General features: G+C 41.1%; 1 protein-coding gene across 1 annotated transcript in view; it reads left to right on the top strand.

Moving 5' to 3' along the window:
- The first annotated feature begins 1,999 nt into the window (after positions 1-1,999).
- The window catches only part of LOC311108605 (receptor-type tyrosine-protein phosphatase kappa-like), a 203,821-nt gene continuing 194,093 nt past the window's right edge, over positions 2,000-11,727 (top strand). The window contains exon 1 of the mRNA XM_084151268.1: positions 2,000-2,137. Coding sequence (XP_084007394.1) covers positions 2,065-2,137 — 73 coding nt within the window. The 5' untranslated portion in view covers positions 2,000-2,064. The remainder of the gene's footprint in view (positions 2,138-11,727) is intronic.

Here is an 11,727-nt window from a genome sequence, read left to right as displayed (position 1 = left end):
ACATTCAACTCATTGATGATGTGTTGAAATGCCATGTGGTATTTCAGGGGGAGAATGATATAATACATTTACAGTTTAGTCATTTAGCAGACGCTCTTATCCAGAGCAACTTAGTGAGTGCATACATTTTCATACTGGCCCCCCGTGGGAAACGAACCCACAACCCTGGCGTTGCAAGCGCCATGCTCTACCAACTGAGCTACAGGGGACTAATACTGTATTGTGTTGTGTATAACATATTGTGACATTCTGAAGGGTGTGGTCTGGTGTGCTCATCCAGTCATGCATTCTTTACACATCATGCTTGAAAACAGTGGTTCACGTAGCCATGAGCCTGCATCTCAGTCTGCGAAATGAAACAAGCCCATTGAAATGCAACATGTGATGTCAAACAAAGCAGTAACCGTCCAAATCTCATGAATATCTTCACAGAAATAGAGTAGCCTGCCCATATTTGCTGTTCTTCAGCTAGTCTTGAGGTTACCGTACAGCTGAAGTAACTGTAAATACTCATTGCTACCGACTTATGATTTAATGTCAATGAATTGATGTAATAGTCAAACATTAGCCTGCATTTGCTTGCTGACTGGATGTGAATTCATTTAATCTATGACTGCTCTTCTGAATTTTCCTAGCAAGGAAAATATGTATTTTAATGGGCCTGGCCTACCTACAGCCCACTGGAACAAAAGAAGAGTGGGTTTATATTTCTTTCCCTTTTATTTAGCGAATACCGAGGTTTGACCTGCAACCTTGAGCACCGTTAACACATTCACTGTGTTGTCTACTTGGCTTTTTCTTTCTTTTCCCCATTCTCTCCATTTCAAACTTAGTCAGTCCAAATAGGTTTCCTCTGTGTGTTACAGAGAGAGCAAAGCAGGGTTATTTGGTAAGTGTTGCAAGGCAAGAGCAGAGCAGAGCAGAGCTGACTATGCTGTCCAAAAAAATTTTATACCTGAGTTTGGCACCTTCCAAAGGCTCTTCAGCCCACCCACCCTTTGCAGGGAGATGCAGAAGCAGCTGTTTACATGGCAGCCAGGCCTGCTTCTCAAACCCTTGCTGAAGAGTCAGTGAGTCTCATTGGAGCAGAGCTGAACTGAGCATCAAGTATGGTAAGCCTAGTCTGACAGACTCACATACTCACTGTCCATGGTGTATGATTACAAGCCCAGATCAAATACAATCATTTTACATTTCCTTTCTCCTGACATCGCTCTATCGTTTCATGAATCAGACTGACTTGACACCCATGAAGGCAGCAAATTGTCAGCAGTCATCCTCAAATCTCCTTAAAGGGACCAATAAATAGAGATAAGTACTTCCTATGAATTAATGGGGAAGTACAGTAAATTGCTGCTGTTGAGTGATTGGTATGTTATTGTAATCAGGGATTTCGAGGTTTGATATCTCATTCATCTGCAACGCATATTTACAATTCATTTAAAGTCCCTATAGTGTCTACAGAGGGATTCTACTGAGTTATTACAAGTAGGCTACCCTGTCCAATCACAAAACAGCTCACTCTGCAACTGTAATGCGTCCCCTTTTCTTTTCATGAGACACATCTATGATTCCCCCCTCCAGTAAACAGGTGGAATATAGTGGCACTCGTGCACCACTCTCTGTGAATTATATAGTGGTGATAAGTGACACTGTAATTGTGGATGGGTCACAAAGGCTATGCCGTTTTTACTGAATGCATTTCTTGGAGCTACTATTCCAAAGGCTTCATATTCATTCAATTCAGGTTAATCAACAATTTAATGCAACACAAATTCAACTGGACACACTTTCTGTTCCGTTTGGAGAGAAAAATACGCATTAAACCTATGCGGTTATAGCGCTTTGTCGACATTAGGGGGAGACTGCAGTCGCTCTCCAGAGCGCCAAGTGTGAGCAGAGCTGAATAGGGGACAATACTGACGTCATGGACTTTCACTCCACTCACGGAGAAACAAAGTAGGCTGTCTGCGAGAGTGAAGCGGTGAGAATGGAGCGCGTGAATCCACAGGAATAATACGCGTCTCAAACTGCTTTAAAACTTTAAAAACTCAATAAACAAACATGGATACGTGTAGACTTGGCTTCATACTACTCTACTTTTCAATTCTAAGCGTCGGGGCTCAATTCACTGCAGGTAAGGATCTTTAAACCTTTCTGTGAGAGACTGTAGAAGCGGAGCGAAGAAGAAAGTTGGTGAATGTTTGAGCTGGAGTAATTTAAATCAAGGTGTGCTTTGTTGCATTTCGTTGATCCGGAAAAAAGTTGATATGCGAAAGTTAATATATTTTTTATGTTAATCTTTATGAGAACGTTCCGAATCATTACTCCTAAATCGGGTCCGATTCCTGGCGTGGCTTTATTGCAGGTAGGCAAATAGCGAGCAAATTTGCATAAAAAATATACGGTTACGTCCCAAAATGTTGCCTGCCACCTTGAACGAAAGTATTTGAGTCCATCCTTTCGTGGTTGCACGCATCCGTATAAATAAAACAACGTAGCCTATTTGAGAAGTTGTCGGATCCATGATTTCTGCTTGATCACAACATTGAAATGGTCTGTATGGACACTTCGATCATGTTGCCTGAAATATGGGATGGTTGTACAGTAATGAGCAACTTTTTGGACATGAGAAAGACTGGTCACTAATGACTCATATATATATATATATTACCTGGAACCAAAAGTAAAAGTCCGTTGGTTTAGAAAGAACATTAATTAGGTCTATAGGTGCACACTTGTGATTGCCAAAGTTCAAATGGTAAAACTTTCATTCTGCAATGACCTTTCAATAAATAGGCCGATGGAACCATTCAATACTACATTACAAAGTTATTCTCAGGTTTACATTTTTTTTGTATTCGTCTCAACTCTGAGGGTCCAATGCTTTTCACCTTCAGTTGCAACACTTTCATCTAAATTGACAAAACTGTTGTTCTTCAATAAGTGCTCTAGATTAAAAAAAAAAAAAAAACACCAGTTTTAATGGCTAAACCACTAATTCGAACGACTTATTTATTGTAGTCTAATGTATACGCTTACTACTAGACTATTTGGAATGGTCAAAAACATTATTAGTTTTTTCTTATGTGTATATGAAATCTGATACTGTTGACCATCTCATCTCATACCCTGTCCCTGGGGACTTGAGAAACAGCAGGAGGTGGAGTCCTGTTGTCTATAAACTATTTAAAATGCTCATTCCAAAGAAACCTGTGAAATGCTGTCTGTCATTTAAATAGATGTAAATTCAATTTCCTCAAAGTTCCAATCACTTCGGATTTACTTTTAATAATTGCTCTCTCATTTAATCCATCTGATCTCTTTTAGTTTTGAAAGAATTAGCAATTTTTTGGAATGCCTATTCCATGCAGTCTTTAAATAAAACAAATTTATAATCACTGTATGTCTAATAAATCACTGTGTTCATGACAATAACTCAAAATATATTTTGGGGCATTTATTTCCCTGAGCCTCCTTTTGCCATAAAGAAATAGCTCAGTCTGATCGTGTTGGCATGTTAATACACATTTTTATATACTTACTTACACAGCCCTGATTGGCGGATAGGATCGTCTAGAGCCTACCCGCTTACCCCTTCATAGTAGGAAGATAAAAGATGACTGGTCATGATTAACCAGATCAGATTGTGATGCCATGATCTGGGCCAAAAACTCCATTCCACCTGAACAGGCTGAAATTCCAGGATTGTTTTTTTCAAACAGCTCTTACACAAAAAGGGGAATTTTAATAATCTTTTTCACAATTTCAGAGTGTTATTTTGACCTCCTAGTGTGGAAGTATCATAAAGCGAAACTGGAAAATCACATTTTTGACTGCACTGCCCCTTTAAGAATTCGACTTGTTCATATATGTAGTCAGATATGTAGCCCATAATCATTAGCCACTGCCTCTATAACCTATTGGCCTAATATACCTCTTTTTATTGCTGATTAACTGAGGGACTCCATAAGTCTTTCTCTTCAAAGCGCACACACACATTCCTTACATTGGTATGTATGAGTGTAACCTGCATCATCAGATTAATTCACCACTGGTGGGTGGGGGGGATACAGTTGTCTAGAAAATACAGCTGTCTATATAATTGCTGATTAATTCATCAGAAAGTCTTAACCACGGATTAATACATTTGAGCAATCGAAAAAAACAGGATGACAGGATGATTGATTTGTAAATAATGTGATAATGCTGGCGATATTACAGAAATGAACTGGAAGATCACTTTACATTTCATAAAGCAATGCTGCTCTGCGATGAAAAGACACAAATCGTGTGCTAATCCACTTATATATTTTCTGTTGCTTCCATCTGGCCGCAGCGCAAATGGGACAACCGGTGAAGGGTGAGTTACTGAGCTGTGCTATCATTCGACAGGAGCCCCTGTCCTGATTCATTGTGACCTGATGACTCCTGGCTGTTGTACTATGCTACCTTGAATGCGCAATATGGTCTCTGTGCAGTTGTCTCACTGCAGCGCTCTGTTAATGGCCCTCTCTCCAGAAAAGGCTAGTTCTGCTCTCACATGATTTGGGACAATAAACCACAGCATGTAAGAGGTTAACTCGATTCTTTCTTGTAAAATAGACAATTTTAAAACCTTTTCTGGCTACAGTTCACATGAAGTTGGCCAAATACCACACATTCATTTAGTTGTGATGTGTGTGTGCAATAACATGAAATAACTCCAGTTGTTACAGTCTTTTTAAATGATATTCATCTGCAGTTACCATTTAGTGTGTGCTTTGTAATATCTCTGTCATTGCCTAAGTAACAGAGTAGCAAACTAATTTATTTGCTCACCTATCAGAGAATCAGGTGTGAATGACTGTCGGGAGAGATGGCCATTAACCAAAAGATAGACGCTGCAGGAGAGGAACAGCTGTTACTGGGTGAGATGTATTCAAAATGGACCCCTAATTAGAAGAACACTATTCAGGCTTTCATATGGTCAGTCAGCACTAGCAAGAACTAGCCTAACTTCAGTCTTATTGGATAATCTCACAAACAATTCATTGTAATGCTTTTATTTCCAGTACATTTGTCTTTGATTACTTTGATCTGTTTGTGACTTGGGCACAGGAGAGTGAGTATTTTCAGTTGCTCCAATGGGGTATCCTTCACTACATCTCAGCTTCCAGTTTTTCATGCACATATCTTTTCCCTAGAGTATGTTTATTGCATGATTCGTCCAGTGTTTCCATCTTGGTCTGGTTTAACCACTTCTTTTAAAAAAGGCAACATGGTTTCATAAAACGATCATGCCCCCTCATTAAAACATAGGTCATGGTAGACCATGGTCTAGTGAGTGAGGCAATACAGAGGAAAATCCCCCCCACCATTCAATAACAATAAGACTCCTCTAAGAGCGGAAGTTGCTGATGACTCAGAGTACCACAAGGAGTCTTATATCTTAGTTTTATTAGGCTACAGGTTAGGTGACAGTGAGAGAAGTTGCTTATCTCAGCACCTGTGAGAGAAATGTATGTTTTTTTATGCGTAGCCTTAACAAAATCTATTTGCAGCATGCAGGCAGGTATTGTTCCCTTCATTTTCTGAAGCTTTAGATTATGCATGGTGAATCAATACCTGACAAAATGTGTCAAGTGATTTTGCAACTGTATGGATTTTAAATGTCGTTTTCCTCAAAATCAGCAGCCTCCGTCTCATTTCTCTTATTTATTTATTTATTCAGACCTGCACCTGTAAATGTTTTGTCAGCATGTTACCCATCTGCCAGTTTTTCTCGGGATTACGAATTAATAAGCAAGTTTGTTCTTGTTATAAACCCGAAATATGTGTTAAACACAGGCCTACCGCCTTGAATAACGCATCCAATGACCCTTTTACCATACAGTATCAAATGTCTGTGGTGTTTCCAAGGCCCTGGGCTGTAAGTGTTTATTTGGCCCCAGGAGGTGCCCACTCTGACAGATGTATTCTGAACTGGACTAATAGGAGCATTTCATCCCTGTTCAGGCCCACAGCAACACTGGCTCTGGGCCTATTGTAACACGCAAGGCAACAAAGGCCTTGTGGAGTTGCACTTGAAGCTCTTCATGGGAGGACATTTCTGCTCTCAGCATGCATCATGCTCCTGTCTGCTTGGTATTTGGGACATGGAGAAATGTTCTGTGATTGTTCGTGTTCCGGGCCCCGGTGAATGTCTCAGACCCCAGTTATCCCCAGTCTTTGTCATCACAGCATTTTGGAGATTAAATCCGTAATGGCATTTCTGGTGGTCTATTCTGATGCCTGCCCTTAAGCTTCTTTTGAAAGCTGACTGGACTTTCCTAAGAGGAGAGTGGGAGAGAAAAAAAAAAACTCTGATGGATTAGATTTTTGGTATTTTGGCTTTTTTTGTTCTGGTTGGAGGGTTTAAGGAGATCTAGTACTGCTACCGAGTCAATGTGCAGGGGTACGAGGTAGTTGAGGTAATATGTACATGTAGGTAGGGGTAAAAGTGACTAGGCAATTACGATTGGTAATAAATAGAGTAGCAGCAGCGTATGTGAAAGTGTGTGTGTGGCGTCAATATGCATTTGTGTGAGCGTCTGTGTTTATGTGTGTGTTGGAGTGTGAGTGTAGTATGTGTGAGTGTGTGGGTAGAGCCGGTGAAAGAGAGTCAGTGCATATAAAAAGGGGGTCAATGTAAATTGTCAAGGTAGCCATTTGATTAACTGTTCAGGAGCCTTTTGGACCGAGACTTGGTGCTCTGGTACCGCTTGCTGTGCAGTAGCAGAGAGAACAGTCTATGACTTGGGTGGCTGGAGTCTTTGACAATTTTTAGGGCCTTCCTATGACACCACCTGGTATATGGGTCCTGGATGGCATGGAGTTCGGCCCCAGTGATGTACTGGGCCGTACGCACTACCCTCTGTAGTGCCTTTATGGTCGGATGCCAAGCAGTTGCCATACCAAGCGGTGATGCAGCCAGTCAATATGCTCTCAGTGGTGCAGCTGTAGAACTTTTTGAGGATCTGTGTGCGGAAACCACGGGCACACCCCGTTTAAATCACTTAACATTATTCTCTTTGGCTCCACATACTATTTGGAGGAAGTGTATTCCATGCACGGTCTTGAACTCTACTGGGTTGTGGTGTTTTATATATTGGCCTGTGTTTCTCAGACAGCATGCTGTGCAAGAGGTGCGTCTGACAGGTTTCACAGACATGCTTGAGAGAAAGAAAAACGTTATTCCACAGCCAGTGTCTGGTGATTCAAAACAGAGATTCAGCCTGTCCTGCCTTACACTTTCACTTCGAATCACGACTGCAGTATACAGGCAGCCAACATACAGTGGGGAAAAAAGTATTTAGTCAGCCACCAATTGTGCAAGTTCTCCCACTTAAAAAGATGAGAGAGGCCTGTAATTTTCATCATAGGTACACGTCAACTATGACAGACAAAATGAGAAAAAAAATCCAGAAAATCACATTGTAGGATTTTTAATGAAATTATTTGCAAATTATGGTGGAAAATAAGTATTTGGTCACCTACAAACAAGCAAGATTTCTGGCTCTCACAGACATGTAACTTCTTCTTTAAGAGGCTCCTCTGTCCTCCACTCGTTACCTGTATTAATGGCACCTGTTTGAACTTGTTATCAGTATAAAAGACACCTGTCCACAACCTCAAACAGTCACACTCCAAACTCCACTATGGCCAAGACCAAAGAGCTGTCAAAGGACACCAGAAACAAAATTGTAGACCTGCACCAGGCTGGGAAGACTGAATCTGCAATAGGTAAGCAGCTTGGTTTGAAGAAATCAACTGTGGGAGCAATTATTAGGAAATGGAAGACATACAAGACCACTGATAATCTCCCTCGATCTGGGGCTCCACGCAAGATCTCACCCCGTGGGGTCAAAATGATCACAAGAACGGTGAGCAAAAATCCCAGAACCACACGGGGGGACCTAGTGAATGATCTGCAGAGAGCTGGGACCAAAGTAACAAAGCCTACCATCAGTAACACACTACGCCGCCAGGGACTCAAATCCTGCAGTGCTAGACGTGTCCCCCTGCTTAAGCCAATACATGTCCAGGCCCATCTGAAGTTTGCTAGAGTGCATTTGGATGATCCAGAAGAGGATTGGGAGAATGTCATATGGTCAGATGAAACCAAAATAGAACTTTTTGGTAAAAACTCAACTCGTCGTGTTTGGAGGACAAAGAATGCTGAGTTGCATCCAAAGAACACCATACCTACTGTGAAGCATGGGGGTGGAAACATCATGCTTTGGGGCTGTTTTTCTGCAAAGGGACCAGGACGACTGATCCGTGTAAAGGAAAGAATGAATGGGGCCATGTATCGTGAGATTTTGAGTGAAAACCTCCTTCCATCAGCAAGGGCAATGAAGATAAAACGTGGCTGGGTCTTTCAGCATGACAATGATCCCAAACACACCTCCCGGGCAACGAAGGAGTGGCTTCGTAAGAAGCATTTCAAGGTCCTGGAGTGGCCTAGCCAGTCTCCAGATCTCAACCCCATAGAAAATCTTTGGAGGGAGTTGAAAGTCCGTGTTGCCCAGCGACAGCCCCAAAACATCACTGCTCTAGAGGAGATCTGCATGGAGGAATGGGCCAAAATACCAGCAACAGTGTGTGAAAACCTTGTGAAGACTTACAGAAAACGTTTGACCTGTGTCATTGCTAACAAAGGGTATATAACAAAGTATTGAGAAACTTTTGTTATTGACCAAATACTTATTTTCCACCATAATTTGCAAATAAATTCATAAAAAATCCTACAATGTGATTTTCTGGATTTTTTTTCCTCATTTTGTCTGTCATAGTTGACGTGTACCTATGATGAAAATTACAGGCCTCTCTCATCTTTTTAAGTGGGAGACCTTGCACAATTGGTGGCTGACTAAATACTTTTTTTCCCCACTGTATGCCCATGGTCTAAAAGTTGGCGTTTAGTGGCGAACAACAACATGCTTCACAGTTGACAAGTTAATTCAACTGCTTATAGCTAAAGTGTATGAGACCATATTCTTGGCAGTGTGGAAAAGAAAGTCCAATAATTGTCTGTGATCAGATTTCTTTATAGCCATTTGGAGATATTGAATTACTGAATATGACCTACATACAAGCTCAGTACCTCAGATAGCAAATGCTCATTCCTATTGAATGTCATGCCGTTTGTAGACCTGTCTGCTCCTTGTGAATGACTTTGCTTTCTGTAGACATGTCTGCAGTTAATGGTTGAGTGTGTGTAGTCGACATGTTGCTACAGCGTGGAGCTGCTGTGTGTGATTGACACACAGTGATCTACCACACCACCACTTCCGTCCTCCTGTCTGTCTCCCAGGTGGAGTCAAATTTCAATAAATCAATCAGCAGTCTAAATATCATCTGCCTTTAACTGCTCTATACCTGCGTCTGAAAACCTCCTGAGGAATGAAGTCTCAACATCATATTAAAGTGGAATTCTCCCACAGCCACACCAGCTCAGGGCTGAAAACAGATAACAGAAGAAGACTGCTGCCTTTTCTGTCTGGGAGGCTTTATGTTTTCCCCTCAGGACATGTCTGTCTGGCACTGTAATTGTCTGGATTGTTTGTACAAGGGTAAAGTTAACAGTGCAAACCAATCATCATTTTGGTAATTTATTATGTAGCATTTGATATTTTACAGTTCTTCATGTTTATTTCCTCAATGTATCATTATTTTCAAGAAAATAAATAGCATCGCTTAATATCATTTGGAAAAGCAGACGACAAAGCTTTAAGCTACACATGATCCTCATGATCACTGTTGTTGTGTTATTTGTTGAATTTTAATAGGGAGGCTTTTCATAAAAGAGGATTTGCTTGTTAAGTCGGCGCAAATCAATGTTAATGATATAGATTTGAATCATGACCCCCGTGGCCCCTCCCACCTCCCCCAGTCTGTTTTCTGCATTGATGTACATTTTCAAGTTTTGCCTCAACGCAAATGTTATGATAGGTCTTGGTAAATGATGTGCACAGTTTATTTATGTATGTAAATGCCTAAGATAGTTTAGTCAGAAGCAGTAAACTGGACAGGGAAGAATGTGCTCTTGATGTAGATTAAGTTAAAATAGTCTGCTTTTGTATGTCTTGGCGAGTTATGTCCAGAAGAGATGTGCTTACTGTATGAATAACAGAGCCCATGGGATGTTTCTGTCCTAGGCCTTAGTTTATTTCTCCCCCTCTTGTGTGGTATACTTGACGAGGTTCGAGAAAAGTAGTGCCCCCCACACTCCCCTCCCTGCGACTCCTAAAAGGCCCCCAACTGACTCTAGTATTTATGTTCTCAGGGTCCACTCAGGACTCCCCCCCCCCCCCCACATGAGGTTTAGGTTAACCAGCTCTGTGGGTTTGAACTGAAATTAACAGGGTCATTTGGGTAAAGCCAGTCATTTTGAAGGACAGAACACTGTATATTTCTGGGATAGACTAACCCTTACCCTGGAGACATAAAAACTTGATTGTAAATACACAAAGGGGAAAAAATACATGTAGATTCTCCTCATCTGACATAACGGGCTGAATTTGAAGCTGTCAAACGCACCTTGGCTTCATGCCTCATTAGTATTCTGAATGGAGGTGCGGGTGCTGGAAGTTCATCCCTTGTTTGTCAGTGACATCATTTACATCCAGCTGAGAACTTTGATAGGGTCAAGGTAACCCAGCAGGTTAACATTATCTCATGGCAGTCCATCTCTAATGAAGAAATGCCTAGAAATGAGGGTTAAATAGCTGTGATTCTGCTGCTTGGGAGAAGCCCAATCTGATTACCCAATCAGAATTCTGTCGCTTGGAAAACAATGGCTCTGTCATGCTTAATGCAATGTTTCAAAGGTAGCTCATACTGTGTGTATTGATGATGGTGGAATAAAAAAAGCGTATTTGCACAGCTCTATTTGAAATATTATCCTGAAAGCAGCATATTTTTCTAGCTCTGTTTGTATGTTAATGCCTAAAAGCCTTTTCCAACGGGGTGTTTTTTCTCCATGGATAACATTGGACTGTTGTTTCTCCTACCTCTCCTAAAGGGTGAAAACAGGCAACAGAGGAGCTGAGAATCAGAGGAGGGAAAAGAGAACCATATTTCATGTATATTGTTTCAGTCCAGCATACCTCTTTGTGGACAGCCAATTCAGCAAACTTTTTGACCTTGCTCCTTTGTTCTGAGTGTTGAAATAGGAACATTTTTACTTTCAAGGCATTCCAAGTATTTCTCAGAGGTTGTCTTTATCCTTGTTTTTGTCTGAGAGTTTGTCCTCTATGTCAGGGTCTTTATTAAGAGGTTAAAACATTAGTGCAGAAACTTATCTGAGGTAAAGAAAGGGAAAGCATCGAACTGTTTTAAGAAGCTGATAAATTAGAGCAAAGTTCAGAGAAGTGATGCTTCAGGGTCCTGGCATTTCTGTGCCTGTGCCTCCACTCTCCATTAACATTGGCCCACATTTAACCTCGGAGCGTCATTAGGAAAATCACTCACCATTCACTGACTTGCCCTCCTCAGATTACTTTTACACTAGATTAATCAGGAAATTGGCCTCTTCCTTTTCTCATTCTCTGTCTGGGCAACGTCGACCTTCAAGTTAAGGTTTGTTGCTCATACCGTTTGTATTGTTTGCGCCAGTTTGAGTTGTATCAAACACAAACAAACAAATGCCAAGAAAAGTCCAAAGTAAACCGGTGCTTTTCTAAATGTTTACTTGTTTACTTG

Source organism: Coregonus lavaretus (assembly GCF_964263955.1).
Source record: "Coregonus lavaretus genome assembly, chromosome: 33".
Taxonomy (NCBI): Eukaryota; Metazoa; Chordata; class Actinopteri; order Salmoniformes; family Salmonidae; genus Coregonus; species Coregonus lavaretus.
This window is presented reverse-complemented; position numbering and strand designations above follow the sequence as displayed.